The 22,275-nt window shown below is 56.2% G+C and overlaps 4 protein-coding genes across 7 annotated transcripts in view; 1 reads left to right on the plus strand and 3 right to left on the minus strand.

Annotated features, from left to right (window-relative positions):
- RNF123 (ring finger protein 123) overlaps positions 1-12,364 on the plus strand; it is a 31,779-nt gene extending 19,415 nt beyond the window's left edge. For both annotated transcript variants that reach the window (XM_034956468.3, XM_034956469.2), the window contains exons 27-39: positions 3,308-3,485; positions 4,342-4,416; positions 4,567-4,654; positions 4,739-4,826; positions 4,919-5,003; positions 6,404-6,543; positions 6,651-6,839; positions 6,931-7,006; positions 7,222-7,306; positions 11,346-11,488; positions 11,635-11,729; positions 11,855-11,940; positions 12,020-12,364. In XM_034956468.3, coding sequence (XP_034812359.1) covers positions 3,308-3,485; positions 4,342-4,416; positions 4,567-4,654; positions 4,739-4,826; positions 4,919-5,003; positions 6,404-6,543; positions 6,651-6,839; positions 6,931-7,006; positions 7,222-7,306; positions 11,346-11,488; positions 11,635-11,729; positions 11,855-11,940; positions 12,020-12,140 — 1,449 coding nt within the window. In that variant the 3' untranslated portion in view covers positions 12,141-12,364. The remainder of the gene's footprint in view (positions 1-3,307; positions 3,486-4,341; positions 4,417-4,566; positions 4,655-4,738; positions 4,827-4,918; positions 5,004-6,403; positions 6,544-6,650; positions 6,840-6,930; positions 7,007-7,221; positions 7,307-11,345; positions 11,489-11,634; positions 11,730-11,854; positions 11,941-12,019) is intronic.
- Positions 7,658-11,346, minus strand: AMIGO3 (adhesion molecule with Ig like domain 3). The gene has a single exon (XM_008972254.6). The coding sequence runs from the start codon at positions 10,290-10,292 to the stop codon at positions 8,778-8,780; it is 1,515 nt and encodes a 504-aa protein (XP_008970502.1). The 5' UTR covers positions 10,293-11,346; the 3' UTR covers positions 7,658-8,777.
- Positions 12,334-14,866, minus strand: GMPPB (GDP-mannose pyrophosphorylase B). Of its 2 annotated transcripts, XM_003818853.6 has the most exons (9): positions 14,434-14,866; positions 14,228-14,308; positions 14,089-14,137; positions 13,807-13,949; positions 13,431-13,589; positions 13,267-13,345; positions 13,066-13,193; positions 12,800-12,982; positions 12,334-12,718 (listed from the first exon to the last, which is right to left on the minus strand). In XM_003818853.6, exons 1-9 carry the CDS (start codon positions 14,560-14,562, stop codon positions 12,587-12,589), a joined length of 1,083 nt encoding a protein of 360 aa, XP_003818901.1. In that variant the 5' UTR covers positions 14,563-14,866; the 3' UTR covers positions 12,334-12,586. The 2 variants fall into 2 exon arrangements, with proteins under 2 accessions (XP_003818901.1, XP_008970505.1); XM_008972257.5 differs by having other exon boundaries at positions 12,334-12,982; positions 14,434-14,819.
- Positions 14,867-15,133: 267 nt separating this feature from the next.
- IP6K1 (inositol hexakisphosphate kinase 1) overlaps positions 15,134-22,275 on the minus strand; it is a 61,950-nt gene continuing 54,808 nt past the window's right edge. For both annotated transcript variants that reach the window (XM_063602367.1, XM_003818854.5), the window contains 2 exons: positions 18,947-19,122; positions 15,134-18,499 (listed from right to left, as the gene is read on the minus strand). In XM_063602367.1, the coding sequence (XP_063458437.1) occupies positions 17,966-18,499; positions 18,947-19,122 (710 nt within the window). In that variant the 3' untranslated portion in view covers positions 15,134-17,965. The remainder of the gene's footprint in view (positions 18,500-18,946; positions 19,123-22,275) is intronic.

A 22,275-nucleotide genomic window follows, 5' to 3' on the forward strand; every position in this document is an offset into this window, starting at 1 on the left:
CTCTTTGAGACCCTAATTTCAATTCTTTTGGTTATATACCCAGAAGTGGAATTACTGTATCATATGGTAATTCTGTTTTTTATTTTATTTTTAATTTTAATTTTTTATTTTTTTTGAGATGGAGTCTCACTCTGTCACCCAGGCTGGAGTGCAATGGTGCGATCTCAGCTCACATCCTGGGTTCAAGTGTTCTCTTGCCTCAGCCTCCCGAGTAGCTGGGACTACAGGTGTGCACCACCATGCTCGGCTAATTTTTGTATTTTTTTTTTTCTTTTTTTTGAGGTGGAGTTTTGCTCTTGTTGCCCAGGCTGGAGTGCAATGGCGCGATCTCGGCTCACGGCAGCCTCTGCCTCCCAGGTTCAAGCAATTCTCCTGCCTCAGCCTCCTGAGTAGCTGGGATTACAGGCATGTGCCACCACGCCCAGCTAATTTTGTATTTTTTTTTAGTAGAGATGGGGTTTCTTCATATTGATCAGGCTGGTCTTGAACTCCCGACCTCAGGTGATTCGCCCGCCTCGGCCTCCCAAAGTGCTGGGGTTACAGGCGTGAGCCATCGCGCCCTGCAATTTTTGTATTTTTTGTACAGATGGGGTTTCACCGTGTTGGTCAGGCTGGTCTTGAACTGCTGACCTCAGGTGATCCGCCTGCCTCGGCTTCCCAAAGTGCTGGGATTGCAGGCATGAGCCACCGTGCCCGGCCAATTCTGTTGTTTAATTTTTTGGAAACTACCATATCATTTCTACAGTGGCTGTGCCTGTTACATTCTCACCAGTAGTGCATGAGGGTTCCAATTTCTCCATACATATCCTTACTGACACTTGTTATTTTCTGCCCTTTTTTTTTCTTGGTAGACGCAGGGTCTCACTATGTTGCCCAGTTGTCAAACTCCTGGGTTCAAGGAATCCTCCTGCCTCGGCCTCCCAAAGTGCGGGGATTATAGGCATGAGCCACCACACCCGGCAATTTCTACTTTTTTGATAGTAAATCCTAATGGGTAGGATATGGTACCTTATTGTGGTTCTGCATTTTGCTAATGATTAGTGACATTATGACAAATAGTACCTTTACAAGCACTTATTGGCCATTTGCATATCTTTTGTTTGTTGGTTTGTTTGTTTTGTTTTGAGAGGGAGTCTCGCTCTGTGGCACAGGCTGGAGTGCAGTGGCAAGATTTTGGCTCACTGCAACCTCTGCCTCCCAGGTTCAAGCGATTCTCCCACCTCGGCCTCCTGAGTAGCTGGGACTATAGGCATACGCCACCACGCCCGGCTAATTTTTGTATTTTTGGTAGAGATGGGGTTTCACCTTGTTGGTCAGGCTGGTCTCAAACTCCTGACCTTAGGTGATCCGCCTGCCGCGGCCTCCCAAAGTGCTGGGATTACAGGCTTCAGCAACCGCGCCTGGCCATATCCTATAATTTTGCTGAATTTATTTATTAATCCTAGTTGGGGTTTTGTGTGTGTGTGTGGATCTTTAGGATTTTCTACTTATAAAATCATGTCTGTGAACAGAGATAATTTTACTTTATCCTTTCCAGTGTGGTTTCCTTTCTTTTTCATGCTTAGTTGCTCTGGCTGGGATTTCCAGGACTGTGCTGAGCAGAAGTAGAGAAAGTGGCACACTTGTCTTGTTCTTGGTCTGAGGGAGGGAGGGATTATAGTCTGTTACCACTGAGTGTGATGTTAGATGGAGGCTTTTCATATATGGTCTTTATTATGTTGAACTGCCTTCATTCTCTGCATCTTCAGCACTAACTCACCTGTGTCTTTCTAATCCCATTATTAATGGAGAGACTCACTCCTGTAAACCAGCACTTTGGGAGGCTGAAGCGGGAGGATCACTTGAAGCCAAGAGTTCATGACCAGCCTGGGCAACCCATCTCTACAAAAAAAACAAAATTTAATTAGCGGGGCATGGTGACACATACCTGTAGTCCCAGCTACTCTGAGGTCAGGAGTTCAAGACCAGCCTGGCCAACATGGCGAAACCCCATCTCTCCTAAAAATACAAAAATTAGCAGGGCGTGGTATCACATACCTGTAGGAGGATCACATGAGCCCAGGAGTTCCAGGTTACAGTGAGCTGTGATTGTGCCACTGCATTCCAGCCTTGACACTATATGTGCCCAAAAGTTATGCTCTCTCCTTCTTTCTCTGTCTTAGCTGCTACATTTTCCCCTTCATCTCCCTCCAGCACAGGCTCTTCCCCATCTCTGAAATAGTCTCACCAGGGTCTCTGTCTGCCCCCATCTCAATCCGGCCGGCACATTTCCATCTCCTTTGCATTGATGCCTTCGCTCTGATGGGGCCATTGCCATCCCCTCACCAGACACAGTCTTCGCCGGCCTTCTGTAGCAGCAGGATCATCGCTGCCTAGGTTTGCGCCTAGGCCCTCCCCTAACCTCTTGCTTACATCTTCTCCTCAGTTCCTTGGGCTTTAGGGCACATCAGAGAGCTGGTGTGAAGCCCAGGTGCTGTGACCGCACTCCAAGACACACGGGTGCTGTGGGTCTGGGCTGGGGCCTGAGGCCTCATTCTTGCCTGGGCTCCTTTGTGAGACCCTGACATAGACTTTGTGGAAACCACATTGTGGGGAGCAGGCCCCTCAGCAGGTTTTGTCTGTTTCCCGTGACCTCTGTTCCACCAGTCACACTGCCCCCTGCTTTCCCACCACCTTCTCCTTTGCACTCCAGATCAAATTTCTGCCTGTCTGCTTACCATCGCCAGCTCTCTTGGGCCCTTCACACACCTTGTACTCCACTTTTCCACACAGACTTCCAGTCACAGCACCCTCTTGCCTAAAACTTGCTTACAGGCTGAGGCAGGCAGATCACCTGAGGTCAGGAGTTCAAGACCAGCCTGGCCAACATGGCGAAACCCCATCTCTACTAAAAATACAAAAATTAGCCGAGTGCGGTATCACATACCTGTAGTCCCAGCTACTCGGGAGGCTGAGGCAAGACAATCCCTTGAACTTGGGAGGCGGAGGTTCCAGTGAGCCAAGAGGGCATCACTGCACTCCAGCCTGGGTGACTCCATCTCAAAAAAAAAAAAAAAAACTTGCTTACAAATATGCTGACCAGAGTTCTGGCCTGGGTCACAGTAATGCGCCCTCCAGGCTGAGTGCGTCCCTCTTGCCTGCTGAGGACTTGATTGCCCTGCTTGAGCTACTGCTCATGCTTCCTGAAATCCAGGTCTCAGTTGTGCTGTCGTAGGCCTGGGGAGGCCTTTCCTGATCCCCAGGCCAGGACATGCCCCCAAGACCCCACTGGTGCGCAACCCAGCAGCACCCTGTGTGCCTCCTGCAGGAGAAGATGCTGGACATCTACTGGCTGCTGCGCGTCTGCCTGCGGACCATTGAGCACGGTGATCGCACAGGGTCTCTCTTTGCCTTCATGCCTGAGTTCTACCTGAGCGTGGCCATCAACAGCTACAGTGCTCTCAAGAATTACTTTGGTCCCGTGCACAGCATGGAGGAGCTCCCAGGTGATGGAACCATTCAGGCTGAGGCAGAAGCAGAAAAGGGGTCTCTAGTGTGAGCCCTAGGAGCCCTGGTCTGAGACCTCTGTGGCCCAGCAACACACATCTGTGGGGGGCGGGGAGGGGAGGAGCTTCCTCTGTGGTTCACCCTGCAGCAAACAAACGTCTGCACCCTGCCCTGGGACCTGCAGCCACAGAGCCAACAGCTCCCTGGCAAAGGAAAACAGACAAGATGGAACACAGTGGGTGTAGACCTCTTGGCTTTCACTTCCTTCCTAGTGCTATGAGCAACTGCCATGGTCCAGGAGCCAGCTGGCCCTGCACCTTGACTCCCTGGCACTGGTCACAAAGCGTAGCAGTTGGTCAGGGGCAGAATGGTTTGTCTTGGTAAATCACAGCAGGGGGTGGACCCTGCTAGGGTCCACATCCGAACCTGGGCTTCTCAGCCTGCTGATTCCAGGCTGGGCGTGGCAGTGTATGTCTGGATCAGGCAGTGAGCTGTCAGGCCCCTAGCCCGCCCCCTGCCCAGCCACAGGCCTCAGTGCAGGCTTTGTCTTCAAAGACAGAGCTGTGAGTGCCCAAGGAGCTTTGACTGCTCATCAGGTGTGTGTGCTGAGATGGGTTTGAGCCCAGGTCAGGGCTCCTGCCAGGGCCTGTCATCCCTTCACAGTGAGCCTGTGCCTTAGCCCTTCCACAGCCACCAATGAATGCTTTGCCCGATGTCCCCAGATGCCACCCTGGGTCCAGGCTGGCCTTGGGAGCCAGCTCTAGAGCCTGCTACCCAAGTCCACCCACCCTGCTGACATGCCTGCCTCTGGAGCCCCCGCTCCCAGCCGACACGTCTCACTTCCCACCCTTGCAGGCTATGAAGAGACCCTGACCCGCCTGGCTGCCATTCTCGCCAAACACTTTGCCGACACACGCATTGTGGGCACTGGTGAGGGGCCCCTACAGAGGGTACAGGGGGAGGGGGATGGGATGGCACCTCTGGTCGGCTTTCTTCTATGAAAAATGTGGCCAGGTGGGCATGAAGTATGGGTCCAGGGCTCATGCCAAGCCCCTGCTGAGGCACGGTGTGTCCCCGCAGACATCCGAGACTCACTGATGCAGGCCCTGGCCAGCTACGTGTGCTACCCACACTCCCTGCGGGCTGTGGAGCGAATCCCCGAGGAGCAGTGAGTGGGGCCTGGGGGGCACACACCCTGGCCACGAGCACCATGCCCAGCCTCACCCTGTCTCTCCCCTCCTTGCCCTCACAGGCGTATCGCCATGGTGAGGAACCTCCTGGCGCCCTATGAGCAGCGGCCCTGGGCCCAGACCAACTGGATCCTGGTGCGGCTCTGGAGGGTAAGCCTGACTCAAGGGGAAGTGGCTGAGGCTGGCTGGAGGGAGAGGGTGCGCTGTCCCATTGACCAGGGCACTGACCCCCACCTCCACAGGGCTGTGGCTTCGGGTACCGCTATACACGGCTGCCACATCTGCTGAAAACCAAACTTGAGGACGCCAATTTGCCCAGCCTCCAGAGTGAGTATCTGGGTTGGGCGAGTCCTGGGCAAGGCAGGCGGGGGCGCTTACCTCCTACCCATGGGTTCTTTCAGACTCTCCACTTCTTCCAGCCCCTCTCTGGTTCCCCCGTTGGGTCCCAGACTCCCTACGTGTCCCCTGGGGTTTCCACTTTCCCTGCTTCCTTCCAGCCCAAGGATACTCGGGCTGGGACTCCCCCTCCCCAGCCTTGCCCACAGTCCTACCTACATGTGCCCTTTGGGCCTGGACGCTCTACGTGGGTCATGGTGAGAGGCGGCACCATCTTCCTGGCCTGCTGCAGCTCATGCAGACCGAATACTCTGTCCCTTGCCCTTTAAGCTAGCTCCCTGACCTCCAGCCTTGTCCCAGCACCATGTCCTTCTGCTTCTTTTTTGCTATCTGCTGGTGGCAGACCCTGGCCTTGGCTTAGGCCTTGGACACCTGAGTCCACTGGGAGCACAGATTGGAGGTTGGCCAGGTCCCCAGAGGGTATTCACGAGAGTTCCTGGAGGAAGGGACATTTAGTTGGGAGCAGAGGCTGTGCCCTCTCTCCAGGGTCCAGCAAGGACTTTCCCCTAGGCCTGGCCCTTGCAGAGTGCCAGGTGTGCCACACACTGTCCTCACCCTTCATGGTGGCTCTTCTTGGCTCATGTAGTCTGTTTCTGCCCTTGTGGGCAGTGTTTTGGTCCAAAGGGTGTCCCCAGAGAGGCTGAGTGTCTTGTGCTAAGTCACACAGCAAGTCCTTGCCAATTGCCGTGGTCCTGCGTCCAGGGCGGAACTGAGCTGCAAGTGGAGAGCGGCAGTGGGGCCAGGCCTGTCCTGCTGCTGCGGGAACTATTGATTTGTATCAAGCTGGTGGGGAGGTGCGCCAGGCCCGTTGCAGCTGAGGGCTCTGGTTACTGCTGCCTGCCAGCCCAGACTTGGTGCCCACGACCTCGGCCATATGCCAAGGCCAGGCCAAGGGCAGCAGAGGACAGTAGAGGACAGCAGGTTTGCAGCAGGGCTTAGAGTAGGCTCTTGGAGGAGCTGGCCTTGGTGCCGGTGGGGAAGCATCTAAGCCGCCCTGTTTAGGTCTGACCCTATCTGAAGGGTGTGCGACCCAGAACTTGCTGAGGGTCAGGCTGTGGCTGTGTGGCTGCTCTGGACCTGGAGTGGATGGTGTGGTGTCAGGGCTGGACACAGCTGCAGCCTGGGGCTTGCCTAGTAGAAGGAGGGGACAGATTCTGTCCCAACTAACTCCAAGGCAGCTGTCCCCTGTCCCCTGCTTTCATGACCTGAGCATTCCTAGGGAGCCATCTTTCTGTCCTTATACCAAAGCCTCAATGGACGAGGACAGAGGCAAACAGGCAGAGGCCACTGCAGTGGAGTCCCTGATGATGCCGCCTCCTGTCCCCCTGCAGAGCCCTGCCCCTCCACCCTGCTGCAGCAGCACATGGCGGACCTCCTACAGCAGGGTCCTGATGTGGCACCCAGCTTCCTCAACAGCGTCCTCAATCAGCTCAACTGGGCCTTCTCTGAATTCATTGGCATGATCCAAGAGGTGGGCTGTGGTGGGGCCTCGTGGGTTAGGGTGGTGCAAGGGAGGAGGCCTGGTCCTGGGCTAGAGCCAGGTGCTGACCACTGCATGCCCACGTGTTGGTGGCTCAGATCCAGCAGGCTGCTGAGCGCCTGGAGCGGAACTTTGTGGACAGCCGGCAGCTCAAGGTATGTGCCACCTGCTTTGACCTCTCGGTCAGCCTGCTGCGTGTCTTGGAGATGACTATCACACTGGTGCCTGAGATATTCCTTGACTGGACCCGGCCTACCTCTGAGATGCTTCTGCGGCGTCTTGCACAGGTGTGGCCATCTGGGCAACAAGGGTGGGACCCTGGGGATGCCCCATTGATGACGCTCCCCATCCACCAATGGACTCCTGCTCCCCTCACAGCTGCTAAACCAGGTGCTGAACCGGGTGACAGCTGAGAGGAACCTGTTTGATCGTGTGGTCACCCTACGGCTGCCTGGTGAGGACCTAGATGCCCCGCACCCCAACACACTACAGGCCTCGGTTCCTCTGCTAGGAACAGTGAGGCCTGATTCCACATTCTGCCCCCGGACAGCCAGACTTGGTGCTCTGCAGTCTCGGCTCACCCTTCTGTAGGGAGGGCAGTGGGCAGGCCCGGAGCCCTTGAAGCAGGAGCATGTGGGTGGCTCATCTCTTTCCTCCCCTTCCCCTCAGGCCTAGAGAGCGTGGACCATTATCCCATTCTGGTGGCAGTGACGGGCATCCTGGTGCAGCTCCTGGTGCGTGGCCCAGCCTCAGAGTGAGTGTTGGGGACCGTGGGCCCCTGTGGGAGCTGGGTGTGTCTGGTGAGGAGGGGCTGGACAGGGCCTCCTGGTACTTCAGTTTCCTCATCTGGAAAATGGACCTCAGCATCAGGTTTTGAGGCAGAGGGAAGGTGGTGAGGTGTGAATGGCCTAAATAGGGGGCAGACGGAGCTGCTCTAAGTAGGAGAATCTGGGACCCCAGCAGGACAGGTGGCCCTGGCCCACAGAGCCACTGGCTTGTGGCCATGCCTCAGGCCAGGCATGGGAGGCAGGACTCCGGAGGGTGTGCCGTCCTGTGGTGGACAGGGCCAGGCCGCCGGGAGAGCTGAACACACGGAGGACCGCCATTGTCTGCAAAGGCTCTAGCAATAAGCATGTGCTACCTTTATTAAACTCTGGAGCAGCGGGGTCCAGGATGGCCATGGGGGCCCCCAGCTCGGCCCCCACACATGAACGGCTCCCAGACCCCCCTTCCCTGCCCCCCTGCAGTGGGAGCAGTGAGATGCATGTGAAGCCAGGGTACCGCCTCAGCCATTAGGCTGAGACCAGTGCCAGCCCTTAAGAGGCTCCTGCTCTCGAGGGACATGGAGTTCCGGCTCGGCCCTCCCAGCTCGGCCATGCTCACCAGGCTTTTCGGGCTTTTTACTGCTGAAAAGCAGGGGTGCAGGCCATGATCCCCTTCACTGTGTCTTGTGAGCCCACAGAATGGGCTCTGCCTTCAGAACAACGGGTGGATGCCCCAGGCCAGAGAGAGCAGGGCCTCTGGCTGGGGCTTAGGCCAGACCACCAGGAACCTCTTGAGGAGCCTTTCCTGCCTGGTGCCTGCCCACCGGACTCTGCGTGAAGTTGTGAAGCTTTCAGGAGGTTGGGTGTTGGTGGATGGAGGGAGTCCCATTTCACCAGAGGGCGGGCTTGTTTCCTCTTTCTGTCCTGGGGTGTGGGCGAGATCTTCCTTCAGAGCCGCCTTCTTTTCCCTGTGGGCCCACTCCCTCCCACCCCCTTGGGAAGGGGAGGTGGCCCTGTGTCAGCTCTTCAGCACCACTCCTCGAGAGCTGCCTCGGCCCCTGAGGGTGGACAGGAGGCTCTGCTACAGGGGTTCTTCCACAGGCTGTAGAAGAACACAGCCACTTCCACAGCTGTGGTGTGTTGAAAGCCACAGGGGCCGGGGTCTCTCAGCCTCACAGGGCATTTGGGCACTAGGAAGTCCGCGGGAAAGCAGGAACTAGCACACCTTGCAGGGCCTGGGGCCTTTGGGTCCTGTGCAGGGGCAGAGCAGAAGGCAGGTTGGGGACCACAACCCGTCTCTACCAGTGAGCGAGAAGGCCCATTGTGTTTCGAGGCCCATACAGGAAGCTGGGGGGCCAGGCACAGTGCTTCCCACCAGTATCTGCCAGTTCTCTGGACCGAAGCAGGGAGCAGGGCGAGCAGCAAGAGGGTGGGGGCCTGGGTGGGGGAGCCCTGGGCAGTCTAGGTCGTCATGGGACCCTCGGAGCCTATGGAGCTAGCGGACTCAGAGCCAGCCTTCAGCTGCAGGCCTCCAGGGTTGTAGAGATCGAATTCCTCAGCTACTGCCAGCTGCACGCGGCCATTGAGGCCCCTCCGGCCTGGCTCCAGAAAGACTACGTGCTTGTGGACGCTGGCCTTGCGGCTGGGTGCGTCTGGCGGTGTGGTGCTGAGTACTGAGGACTGTGCTCTCAGCTCTTGGAGCGGGCTGGGTGTTTGGGGCCAGCGGCGGCAGCGGCAGGCACGGCGGCAGCAGCGGCAGGGTGGGGCGAACAGGTAGAGCAGCACGAGCACAAGGCCCACGGCACAGCCCAGCAGTGTGGTGAAGCCTGTGTTGAAAGCCTCGGGCTCTGGGCGCGGAAAGTGCACGCTCACGTTGTACTCGTGCGTCTGGTTGTGGTGCAGGCGGGGCCCAGTGGCCAGGCACACGAAGAGTCCCGCATGCTGCTCCTGTACGTTGCCTATGGCCAAGCTGCCGTCGGCCAGCACCGCGATGCTGCCATCGCGGGATCCTGGCGCCCTGAGAAGCTCCTGCTGCGGCGAAACCCAGGCAATGCGCATGGCCGGGACGCTGGTGTTGCAGTAAAGCCTCAGGGACCGACCCACCAGCGCGTACAGGTGCTCTTCCGGTCGCTCTAGGCCAAGAGCTGGGGCTGACGAGCAGTTCTCAAAGACGCGGCTGTGCTGGAAGAAGCGCACGCGGGACGCGGGTACCTTGAAGGCCAAGCATACGTACTCGCGCGCAAAGTCGCGCACGGCGCTCAGGCCCCGCTGGTGCCAGCGCTGTAGCAGGTGGTAGAGGCGGCAGTCGCAAGGCAAGGGGTTGTTGTGCAAGTAGAGGCCGTTCTTGAGGAAGGCCGGCAGCGCGGCCAGCTCAGGTACGGAGATGTGTCCCAGCCGGTTGGAGGAGAGGTCCAGAGTAAGCAGGTGGGTGGCGCTCAGACCGTGCAGGTGGTCGAAAGAGAACGAGGCGAGTTCGTTGCAGCCCAGGTAGAGATGGCTGAGCGCGCGCAGGCCGTGGAAGGCATGCTCATCCAAGTGCACCAAGCGGTTATTGAACAGAAGCAGCTTCTCCAGCGCCCCCAGCCCGTCGAGGTCGTGGCGGCCAAGCGCCCGCAACGTGTTAGATGATAGATCGAGCAGCCTCAGGCCGCTGGCGTTGGCGAAGACGCCGCGACCCAGCGCATCTAGTTCGTTGTGGTCTAGGTGCAGGGCGCGCAGCTGGAAGAGGGGCGCCAACCAGCCGGGGCGCAGGCGCTGGAGCGCGTTGTGGCTCAGGTCGAGGTCCGCAGTAGCGGCAGGTAACTCGGCTGGCACGTCCTGCAGCCCTAGGCCAGTGCAGCTTAGCAGGTCGGCAGCGCAGATACATTTGTAGGGGCAGTTGTGGAGCGCACGGGGCGGGAAACCCTCGGAGTCCGGGGTGCCTAACCCAACGCGCAGCATGCAGAGCAGTGCCCCCAGCAGCACCAACCAGGTCATGGCGGCGACCACCAGGGACAGTACAGAGCAGCTCTGTGCAGGTCGCAGTTCCAGGACTCACCCTCTTCTGCTCTAGTGCGACATGGGTGGCACCGGATGGCCCTTGCCGAGGAGGCACGGCGGGTTCTTGCCGGCCGACGGCCCCTACTCTCCGGTTCCCAGGTTGTGAGGCGGTGCCGCACTCTTATCCGCGCTCCCTTCGGCTTCGCTAGCCCTCTCCAAGCGAGTTCCTGATCGGCTCCTAAATACTCCCCCCAGGGGCGGGGCCCGGGCTCCTATTGGTTCCCGTTTGAGGAGGCGGGGCGGCTGCATCCCCTTGTGCCCAATGGCCCCGCATGACCGCCAGATGGGGAGCAAGGCCAACCCCAAAGTCCCTGTCGGCCTTTGGCTGGCAGCTCTCCGCCGCTCCTTTTTCCTCGGGGAGTAAAAGGGGGAGTCTGGAAGAATGTCTCCAAGCTGCTGTTAGTGTTTATTTGAAGTGACTTTGAAGGACTGATATATTATGGGGCAGGCGGACTCTCACTATCTTAAGGTGGTTCGCCTGAGCCTTCTTAAAGTGGTACCCCAGGCCGGGCGCGGTGGCTCACGCCTGTAATCCCAGCACTTTGGGAAGCCAAGGCAGGTGGATCACCTGAGGTCAGGAATTCGAGACCAGCCTGGCCAACCTGGTGAAACCCTGTCTCTACTAAAAATACAACAATTAGCCAGGCGTGGTGGTGGGCGTCTGCAATTCCAGCTACTCGGGAGGCTAAAGCAGGAGAATCACTTGAACCCGGGAGGTGGAGGTTGCAGTGAGCCGAGATCGTGCCATCGCACTCCAGCCTGGGCAACAGAGGGAGACTCGTCTCAAGAAAAAAAAAAAAAAAAAACAGGCTGTGTGGCACCTTACTAGAATACAGGACTTGGGGTTTGGGAAGCAGGGAGACGGAAAGGATGCGGGGGTGGGGGGTGATCATGTACGAGCCATGGCACTCCTCATTGGCAATCCCGATAGAGACTACTTTTAGCCAGGCCCCAAGCCTTCTGACTGCCCTTGCACCCTCCCCTACCTAGGAGAGAGCAAGCCACATCAGTGCTCCTGGCAGATCCCTGCTTCCAGCTACGCTCAATATGCTATCTCCTGGGACAGCCAGAGCCCCCAGCACCTGGCACTGCTCTGCCAGCCCCTGACCGGAAGCGCTTCTCCCTGCAGAGCTGTGAGTGGGCTGGTGGGGCAGGTCAGGGAAATCTGGGGCTGGGTCGGGTCAGGAGCCTTAAGAACAGCAAAGTCCTAGGCTGGGGATATTCAAGAGGCATCACATCCTCAGCTACCTCTGACTTGACACTACCTACCACTCCCCAGATGCGGATTATATCAGTGCCGATGAGCTGGCCCAAGTGGAACAGATGCTGGCGCACCTGACCTCTGCATCTGCCCAGGCAGCAGCTGCCTCCCTGGTGAGTGGGACCACGGTGCACAGGTCCATGCCACTTGAATATGTGTGCACTCCTACACAGGCACAACGGACATCCACATAGCCAGGCATCCAACTCCAGCCCACCCTTCACTCTCCTCCCTGCAGCCCACCAGTGAGGAGGACCTCTGCCCCATCTGCTATGCCCACCCCATCTCTGCTGTGTTCCAGCCCTGTGGCCACAAGTCCTGCAAGTAAGTGGGCCCCACAGCTTGGTGGTGGGGAGAGCAGTAGGTACATGCAGGGCAGTCCTCATCCCCTCCCCTGTTGTAGAGCCTGTATCAACCAGCACCTGATGAACAACAAGGACTGCTTCTTCTGCAAAGCCACCATCGTGTCTGTAGAGGACTGGGAGAAGGGAGCCAATACGAGTACTACCTCCTCAGCTGCCTAGCCCTCACAGCCTGCGCCATCCTGGAACCTCCACCTTTGAACCCAGAGCCAGGCTGGACCCTATTTATGAGCTCCCTTTGCCCTTCTCCTGTATCCCACACCACCACATCCAACCTCCTTGCCTGCCTGTATCCTCATTGGTGGGAGCCCAGCCATGGCCCTAATTGTGCCTGAGCTTGACTTTCAGTCAGGGCCACAGTGAGCATTAAATTATTATTCCATACAGCCCTGGCCCTGGCCCTTCTTGAGGGAGTGGGGTTTGTGGGGTGTGCCCAGCAGGGATCCTGCCAGATGATGTCCACATGAGAAGGCAGGTGTCCAACAGCTTCAGCTTCACCCAGTGCCCCCCAGACAAATAATGACAAGTCCAGGGTCTTCTGATGTGTCAGGCCAGCACTCCCCTTGCTGATGGGAAAACCGGGGCTCGGCCAGCCCCACTGCATCCCCTCACATGATGATACGAGGCTCTGGCACTGACTCGCCAATAGACTTGTGGGGCAGCACGCTGGCTCCGTTGAGGTAGAGCTCATCATTAACTATGACGTCCTCACCCAGCACTGTCACGTTCTCCATGCGTACCTCCAGGAGAGGATAGGCCTTGTCAGAGAGGCAGGCACACTCCCCGCCCCTCTCCCCACCCAGCCCAGCCCACAGGCTTACCCACTGACCCACGCGGCAGCGCCAGCCCACAATGCAGGACTCAAGCCAGGAATGGGAACGGATCCGGGCATCCCGCAGCACCGTGCACCGCCGGATACACACACCATCTTCGACCACCACGCCAGGTCCCAGGCTCACATTGGGGCCAATGCTGCAGTTCTGGCCGATGCGGGCACTTGGGTCCTGAGAGCGGTGGGAAAAATACAAGTGGGCCACTTGTCTCCCAAGACTGAGGGGGTTAATGATGGGCTGGGCAAGGGCCTCACCACCAGCACGTTGCCCACAATGCCAGGGCCTGAGCACAGCCGCTCAGGCTGCTTCTGCCTCAGTGACTGCAGGAAGAGGCACATGCCAGTGAGGAAGTCCTTGGGCTGCCCAATGTCCATCCAGAAGCCTGTAGGGAGGGATGCATCAGGGGCCTCAGCCCAGCCACAGACCACCCCCACCCTGTGGCCTCCTTGCCTCACCCTGCAACTCCATGGCATATAGCTGCCCCTCCTTGGCCATAATGGGGAAGACCTCCTTCTCAATGGACGTAGGCTGCAGCTGTGGGAGTGGGCAGCTTGTGAGCAGGGTCATGGCGGTGATGGCCTGCCCCACCCCAGCCCACCAACAGCTGTCTCCTACACACCTGGATGCGCCGCAGCACTGCAGGGCTCAGGATATACATGCCTGCGTTGATCTTATTGGACACAAACACCTGTGGCTTCTCCACGAACCGGTGAATGCGGCCTGTGTCAGCCTCACACACCACCACACCGTACTTGGAGGGTTCCTCCACCTTGGTCACCTGAATGCAAGGAAGGGGACCTCGGACCTAGTCCAGTGTTCCTAAGCCTTGATACACATGCCGTTCCAGATCTCAAGAGACTCTGCCCCAAGTGCTTAAAGATACATACTGCACAGCTCTGTATCCATAACATCCGAAGGCAGATGAAGGCTAGGGGGCATGGGAGGCTGGGCATGGAGGGTGAAAGTGTCAAGAGAAAGAAGACCTGGCGCCTTACCAGGATGGAGCCCTCCTGGCCATGGTGCCGGTGGAACTGCACCATGGCTTGGAAGGGGAAATCGCAGATCACGTCACTGTTGAGGACGAAGAAAGGGTCTGCAGTCTCAGAGAGTAGGTCACGGGCCAGCGCCAGGGGCCCAGCTGGGGGAAGGGGACAGGTCACCACCTTGCTGGAGGTCTGAGTCCCTGGATTCAGGCTCAGCAGGCCCAGTCCAGGCTGGGTCTTACCCTTTTCCTGGCCTTAAACCCTCCCCCAAGGGACCTTTCTGCCTCTACTGACCTGTCCCCAAAGGCTCCTCTTCATGGGACATGGAGATTCGGATTCCCAGCTGGAAGGAAGAGGCCCCCCCCAGTCAGGTTCTACCAGGATGGGAAGTTGGGCGGGGACCGAGAATAAGGGCCAAGAGTCTGTGCCTCACCCTCTGCTCCTGTGCCTTCATTTCCTTCTCCAGCACCTGCGACATGTAGCTCACGGCCAGGATCACGTGGTCCACGCCTGCCTGTCAGAACGCAGGCCGACGGGCGGGCTCAGTCAGAAGGTACGGGAGCCCCTGACCCCTAGTCGCTGGCCATCCCTAGTCCCGCCAGATCCGAACGCGACTCTGATCCCGACCCAGGGTCTTACCGCGGCTAGCGCCTCCACTTGGTGCAGCAAGATGGGCTTATTGCAGAAGTCCACCAGTGGCTTCGGGGTGCTCAGCGTCAGCGGCCGTAGCCGCGTCCCATAGCCCCCCACTAAGATCAGTGCCTTCATCGCGCCTGCGGACGTTGAGGGGGTGTCCCGGGCTCTGAGGTGCCTGCAGCCCGCCTGGCCGGTCCCTGCCGCGCACTCCCAACGCCGTGCCCGGCCCCGCGCCCTTCAGCAACCCGCCTGACAGACTCTGGCTCCACCTCGTCCGCCCGGTCGCCCTGACGCCGGATCCAGGGCCGCCACAACCCAGAACGCGACACCGGGTAGACGGCTGCTGGCCCCGAACTCAGGCCGGACCCGGCGCGGGCAGTGACGCGACCACCGCGGGCCAATCGGCTGCCGCGTACGTGGCACGGCCGCCGGCGTCGGAACGTTGGGGCGCAGCGCTGCGACAGACGTAGCCAATGAGCGCCCGAGTACGCCGGGCTGCCATGGAGACCCGGGCCGGGACCCGCGGGTCAGCTGGCCATTGGCGGATCCAAAGGCGGAACTGGCGCCAAGGGCGAGGCCTTGTTCCCTGCTTCGCCGCGGTCCAGCAGCCGCCGGCCCCGCCCCACGGCCCCGGCCTCGCCCCGAGGAAGGGTGACCAGGGAAGGCTCGCGGGCCACGGGATTTTCACAAAGACAGACTCGCCTCCGTTTCTAGCGGCTTTATTTTTGACATACACGACCTCGGACACAAGCGGGGCGGGCAGCGCTAGGTGTACAGAAAGGAGCGGGCTCGGACCGAGCACCCCCTCCCCCGCACGCAAGGTCCAAAGCAAACGCAACTGCGGCGGGAGCCACCGGCGCAGGCCTCGGGCGGTGGAGACAGGCTTAGCTTCCAGGAAAGAGCAGCAGAGAGCGATTCCCAGAACGCGAGGGCTTACAGTTCCCCGGGAAGCAAAAGAACCAGGTCCTTCCCAGGGTTCTCCATTATTTTTTCCTCATTAAAATATATTTTAAGTCAGCACAAACATAACCAAATTGTACAGCTTTAAAGTTCAAAGCAGTCTGCATCTAGGGAACGTGCATGTGGTCAGGAGTGAGCGCGTGAGCAGCGGCTACGTAACTAGCACAGGTGCCAGGCCCCTTGATGGGAATCCCCATGCCCATTGCACAGGCCCAGAGAGGGAGGGGTGGGGTCCCTGGCAAGTTGCTACACTGGTCCCCTTCCTCTTTTAAGCACCACCCGTCCCACCCCACCCTCAGGGGCTGGTGTCAGCTTGGCCCAGGGAAGCACTATAGAGAGGGCTCACCTGAGCACCCCAACCCATGATCCCATGTTGCACTTCGGTCCCAAGTTGGGGCTAAGAAGGCTGGGCCTGGCAGGGACAGGGCTCTCTGGCATGGGGCAGGGAGAAAGCAGTGGCAGACAGTATGCACACACACTTGCCCACTACCATTAAATAACAGGGCTGGGTCTCCAGGTGTCCAAAGTGCTGAAAAGAGGGGCCCTGCTCTAAGGGAGCAGCAGCAAATCCCAGGCCTTCCCACTCTTTGTAGTGCCAGGAAAATACTGAATGTAAGTGGGTGCAGCTTTGCTCGCTGTGAGGAGCAGCAGAATGCGGCAGCCTCTCCTCCCAGAATCTAGGAATCTGGGAGGCACAGGACATCCCCAAAAGGTCCCAAACAGTTCCAGACCCTATGTCTTACCCTCCACCTTACCAGGGAATGACTATCTACACTAATGAAGGGCTACTGCCCCCATGGCTGAAGCCACAGAATGGTACAGGAGAGAAGACCGTAATTTGTGACCAGAAACAGGCAAGCTGTCCCTCCCAGCCCCAAAGAATGGGAACCTGCCCACCAGTGGCACCAGGGCTGGGGGCTAGGAGAGATGGCATCCATCAAGGAGCCCTTAAGAGGCTGCATCTCTAAGGACCAGGAAATGAGTCCATCAGTTACCAAGGCTTCTCACAGCTGGCAGGCTTACCTTTAAAGCCAAACAGGCACTTGCCTAAAGTGACAATGAACAGTGTGGCCCTAGGCTCAAAGGAGAGGGTGCTAACCTTGGCAATGGCTGAAATTGGTGTCACCTCCTGGCCATCTGTTAGAAGCAGCAGATCTGTGCCATTAAGAGCTGGCAGCCAAAATGACTAAAACCATGAGAAAGGAAGGGTCACTCCTCAAGCCCTCACTGCCCCACTCTAAGGGTTGAGGGCCATATTCTAGGCCCACAGAAATGGTGCTGGGTCAACAGGGAAACACCAATTTATTCTGCTATCAGGTCTTTATAAAAAGGCAACACCTGTGGAGGAAGGGCACGGGGCAAAAGCTCAACTCAGAAGTGGGAGTGTTCTGCTGAGGAAAGCATGAAGGAATGAGTATATACTAATGAACAAGGCTACACCCCAGGGGAAGGATCCCAAGGGACAGGGGCTGGCAGCCGGACACATGGACAAACTGATGGACCCAGGACTGATCAGACAAAGCTCTCATTAGCAGAATGTGGGCACCTGCACCCAGGGCCCATACCACGTCCCTGTGAGCAAAAAAGCTTAAAGTTCTCCCTCCAGGCCCAGGGCCAAGAGCGCCTCACAAAGGGCTGCTGCCTTGAACTTGGCCTGGGGAAATGAGACCCTGAGCGGACCACAGCCCTTGAGCCCGGGAGGAGCAGCCCATCCAGCAGCAGCACAGCTGCCGAAACTTGAGGAAGAAGACTCCCACCCATAGCACAAGAACTGCAAATACTGTCTGGGCCAGAGCCACCAGAGGCCCTGAGGCCTGCTAGGACACCGACTATCCCCCACTTCAGTGGGGTGGGAGGGAGTGGCCTTCTTAGGCAAGGGAACTTGGTGAGAGAGGCTGGCTGTTTCAGGAATAGGACAGGTGCCAACCTGTCACGTGCCAACAGGTGCCTGGGGAACCCAGGCGCCGCCCTCTGCCATAAGTTGGCCTCAGCCCAGCTTCATTAATCTAGCCCCATGCTAAGGTCAGACCGAAGGATGGGTCCAGCTTTGTGCAGTCAGCCCTGTGGTGCCCTGAGGGCACCTATTAAAGAGCTAGCTGACACCCACAGCGTAAGACTGGAAAGCCCCCAAGAAATGGGCACCCAGAGCCCTCTACTTCTGGGGAACAAGGGAAGAGTGGGCATGGAGGGGCCCTGCACCAGCCCAGGGCTTTACCTTACAATCAGCAGGGCCCTGCAGCCACAGATCTCAAAGTTCTAGACAAGAGAAACCAATGTCCAAGGGCACCCTGTCCCTGCTGCCAAGCCCACCAGGGGCACCTCTCCCTTCCTAAGGCAGCCTGGACACACCAGTCAGAGCCACAAAGCTGAGGAGCCTGGCTGAGAGGGCGTGTGGTCTGCCCTCCTTCACTTTATATATATGGATTCCAGGCTACAGCTAAAAACATTTCTTTTAGTTTACACCAAAGAGAAATATAACCCTTTAAAAGCAAGTCTGTGTGTCCTCACAGCAAGTTCAGAACAATGGTCCCTGCCTGCAGTGGAGAGGAAGGGGTTCTGGGGGCCCAGAACAGGCCTACTGGTTCTCGTCCCGCATCTGTTCCATGATGCTGATGAGGTTCTCCAGGCCAAACACATAGCCTCTGTCCGGCCCATCATGCACGGTGGGGTCATCCCGGAAGCCCTTGAATGTGCTGTGTGCAAAGTCAATCATGCGGACATCCACCTTGGGCTGAGAGGAGGGACCCGCCTCGGGGCTGGTGTTGCTGGGGCTGGTGCTGGGGCCACAGGATGACGCCACCTCAGGGAGCACCATGTCCAGGTGCTTGAGACGCATCTCAGACCGGCGGTCCAGGCAGGACTCAGCCCGGCACTCCTTGCCATCATAGATGACAAGCAGGGAACTGGAGTAGAAGCGGTAAGAGGCCTGCCGCTCCAGCACAGCTTTCAGGCCCCGCAGTTTGCTCAGGATAGGCTCAAACAGGTCACGTCGCAGGTCCAGGCCATTGTGCAGATATTGATAGAGGGCATTGCGGAAGCCTTCAATGGAGAGCCCACGGCCATAGTACTTGTTCCTGCAGAGGTAATGCCCTGTGTCCAGCTGGTACACCTGAAACCCCAGGAGGCAGACAGGGTGAGTGCCAGGGAAGTCTGAAGAGCTCACAGTGCCCTGGGCAAACACTGTCTGGAAGGGACTTTGACCAACCTGAGCTTTTCTGCTCACCTATCTAAGTGGAACCAGGCAGGCCACATTCACCCTGGGTTTTCCCATTGCAGAACCAAGAGAAAGCAATACCAGGCCTATGGGTTCCCTGCCCCCAGCTTTGGAGCCCTCCTCCAACATTGGAACATCTTGTTGACAGGCAAGAGTCTTATTTGTCCCAATGTCGAGGCAGCAGACTCTCACAGTGGTCCTGCACCTGAGGCCCATATCAAAGTCAACAGGTAAGGACAGAAGGGCTCAGGAGGACACACTTGGCATAGATGGCAGGCAGGTATGAGCACAACCCAAATCATGCAAGTGGCAGCACCTAGGCTCTGAGCAGAGGTAACTCACCTGCATGCCGCAGACCCTGACGCCCAGCGTGGCTGATGTGCTCTGCTCGCATTTCCGCATCTGCCGGGCTGCCTTCTCAGCTGATGCGTCATCGCCATGCTGCCGCGTGCCCATCTTCAGGTCCAACACGCAGGGGTACTTGAAGTGGTGCACCACGTTCTCAAGCAGGAGGAACTCTGGGCCACGGTCAAGGAGAATGACAACCACACTCACCATCAGCCCCAGCCAGGAAAGCACAACCCAGTTTTTCTATAAAAGGGGGCTTTTACCTAATGCAGTATGTACTTGTCTCAAACTCTCAAATGTGGGTTTCACACCACTGGCTTATTACTTCTTAACCAATAAAAACTGTGGTAAAATATACATAAAATTTACTTCAGCCATTTTTAAGTGTACAATTCAGTGGCATGAAGTACATTTACTTTGTTGTATAACCATCACAACCATCTATCTCTAGAACTTTTCTTTTTTTTTGAGACGGAGTCTTGCTCTGTTACCCAGGCTGGAGTGCCCTGGAGTGATCTCGGCTAACTGCAACCTCTGCATCCCAGGTTCAAGCTATTCTCCTGCCTCGGCTGCCCGAGTAGCTGAGATTACAGGTGCCTGCCACTACACCCGGCTCATTTTTTGTATTTTTAGTAGAGACAGGGATTCACCATGTTGGCCAGGCTGGTCTCGAACTCCTGACCTTGTGATTCGCCTGCCTCAGCCTCCCAAAGTGCTGGGATTACAGGTGTGAGCCACCACGCCCAGCTAGAACTTTTTCATCTTCCCAAAATGAAAAGAGATCCTCTCACCCTCAGCCTCTGGAACAACTAGGACTACAGGCATGCCTAATTTTTTTTTTTTTTTTTAAGATGGAGTCTCGTTCTGTCACCCAGGCTGGAATGCAATGGCGCCATCTCGGCTCACTGCAACCTCTGCCTCAGGGGGTTCAAGCCATTTTCCTGCTTGTACCCATTAAATAGCACTGAACAGTGACTCCTCATTTTCCCTCCTCCCAGCCCCTGGGAACCTCTAGTCTACTTTCTGTCTCTATACATTTACCTTTCCTGGGTATCTCATAAGTGGAATTATACAGTATTTGTCATTTTAAATGTCTGGCTTATTTCACTTAGCAGAATGTATTCAAGATTCATTTATGTTGTAAGCATGTATCAAAATTTCATTCCTTTTTCTGGCTAATTTTCCATTGTATGTATATATCACAAACTTTTTTGTTGTTGTTTTTTGGTTTTTTAACCTAAGCTCTAGGGTATTTTTATGTTGATTTATTTTTGTTATTTTTTATTTTATTTTTTTTTTGAGATGGAGTTTCGCTCTTGTTGCCCAGGCTGGAGTGCAATGGCACTATCTCAGCTCACCGCATCCTCCGCCTCCTGGTATCAAGTGATTCTCCTGCCTCAGCCTCCCGGTAGCTGGGATTACAGGCACGTGCCACCATGCCTGGCTAATTTTGTATTTTTAGTAGAGACGGGGTTTCTCCATGTTGGTCAGGTTGGTCTTGAACTCCCCCGACCTCAAGTGATCTGCCTGCCTTGGCCTCCCAAAGTGCTGGGATTACAGGCGAGAGCTACTGTGCCCAGCCTTATTATTATTATTATTATTTATTTTTATTTTTTATTTTTTTTTTTGAGACAGAGTCTCACTCTGTTGCCCAGGCTGGAGTGCAGTGGTTGGATCCAGAGCTCACTGCAGCACTGACCACCTGGGCTCAAAAGATCCTCCCACCCTCAGCCTCTGGAACAGCTAGGACTACAGGCATGCCTAATTTTTCTTTTAATTATTATTTTTTTTGAGACAGAGTCTTGCTCTGTCACCCAGACTGGAGTGCAGTGGTGCAATCTCAGCTCATTGCAAACTCTGCCTCCTGGGTTCAAGCCATTCTCCTGCCTCAGCCTCCCAAGCAGCTGAGACTACAGGTGTCCGCCACCACCCCCAGCTAATTTTTTGTATTTTGAGTAGAGCAGGGTTTTACCATGTTGGCCAGACTGGTCTGGAACTCTTGACTCCAGGTGATCCGCCCACCTCGGCCTCCCAAAGTGCTAGGATTACAGGCATGAGCCACCGCGCCCAGCCGCCTACCTAATTTTTAATGTTTTTTTTTAGAGACAGGGTCTCACTATGTTGTCCAGGCTGGTCTTGAACTCCTAGCCTCAAGTGATCTTCCCACCTTGGCCTCCAAAAGTGCTGAGATAACAGATGTGGGCCATCACACCCAGCCTATGTTATCTTTAGACCTATCTTGCAGGCAATATGCAAACTAAAGATTTGGATACATCCCTCACCATCAGTGAACCAAGGCCCTACTCAAGCCAGCACCTTGCCCAGGCCTAAGAAATAAGGAAGACATCTTGGTAGCACTACTACAAAAACAAGGAAACCAGATTCTAACATTCCCAAATAGGAATCTTTAGAAAAAGCTGGATTTACATTTCTTTTCTCTTTTTTTAGGATGCAGTCTTGCTCCTTTGCCCAGGCTGGAGTGCAGTAGCACAATTTCAGCTCACTGCAACCTCTGCCTCCCAGGTTCAAGTGATCCTCCTGCCTTAGCCTCCCAAGTAGCTGGAACTACAGGCGCATGCCACCATGCCCGACTAATTTTTTGTATTTTTTTTTTTGAGATGGAGTTTCACTCTTGTTGCCTAGGCTGGAGTGCAATGGCACAATCTTGGCTCACCGCAACCTCCGCCTCTTGAGTTCAAATGATTCTCCTGTCTCAGCCTCCCGAGCAGCTAGGATTACAGGCATGCACCACTACACCTGGCTAATTTTGTGTACAGACGGGGTTTCTCCATGTTGGTCAGGCTGGTCTCAAACTCCCAACCTCAGGTGATCTGCCGGCCTCGGCCTCCCAAAGTGCTGGGATTACAGGCGTGAGCTACCACGCCCAGCCAATTTTTTGTATTTTTAGTAAAGACGGAGTTTCACCAGGCTGGTCTCAAACTCCTGACCTTAAGTGATCCACCCACCTCAGCCTCCCAAAGTGCTGGGATTACAGGCATGAGCCTGGATTTATATTTCTGTCTTGCCATTTGTCACTAAATTTGAAACCAGTGAATGAGAGAGAGAGATCTCGTTCACTGGTTTCAAATTTATATATATAAATATATTTATATATAAAATATAAATTTATCCCTTAATAGTTCTATAACCTTCTGCTCAAAACGATCTATGGTCCTAACTCCCTGGCATTTACATACATGTCTTCATTCCAATATATCCTATTTGCAACAATCTTATCTTTGAACTTTTGTGTAAAGGTACAGACTTATCATATGTCTGCCAAAGTCACTGGGTCTCACAGCCCAGCCCTCAAATCCATCTCT

The sequence above is a fragment of the Pan paniscus genome, chromosome 2 (assembly GCF_029289425.2).
Source record: "Pan paniscus chromosome 2, NHGRI_mPanPan1-v2.0_pri, whole genome shotgun sequence".
Lineage (NCBI taxonomy): Eukaryota > Metazoa > Chordata > Mammalia > Primates > Hominidae > Pan > Pan paniscus.

Coding starts and splice junctions, on each gene's coding strand:
- GMPPB (XM_008972257.5), bottom strand. CDS start 14,562: ATGAAGGCACTGATCTTAGTGGGGGGCTATGGGACGCGGCTACGGCCG. Junction 13,346..13,430: donor CAGTGCTGCGGCGCATCCAG/GTGTGTAGGAGA, acceptor CCACTCCCACAG/CTGCAGCCTACGTCCATTGA. Junction 13,194..13,266: donor ATATGCCATGGAGTTGCAGG/GTGAGGCAAGGA, acceptor CCCTCCCTACAG/GCTTCTGGATGGACATTGGG.
- AMIGO3 (XM_008972254.6), bottom strand. CDS start 10,292: ATGACCTGGTTGGTGCTGCTGGGGGCACTGCTCTGCATGCTGCGCGTT.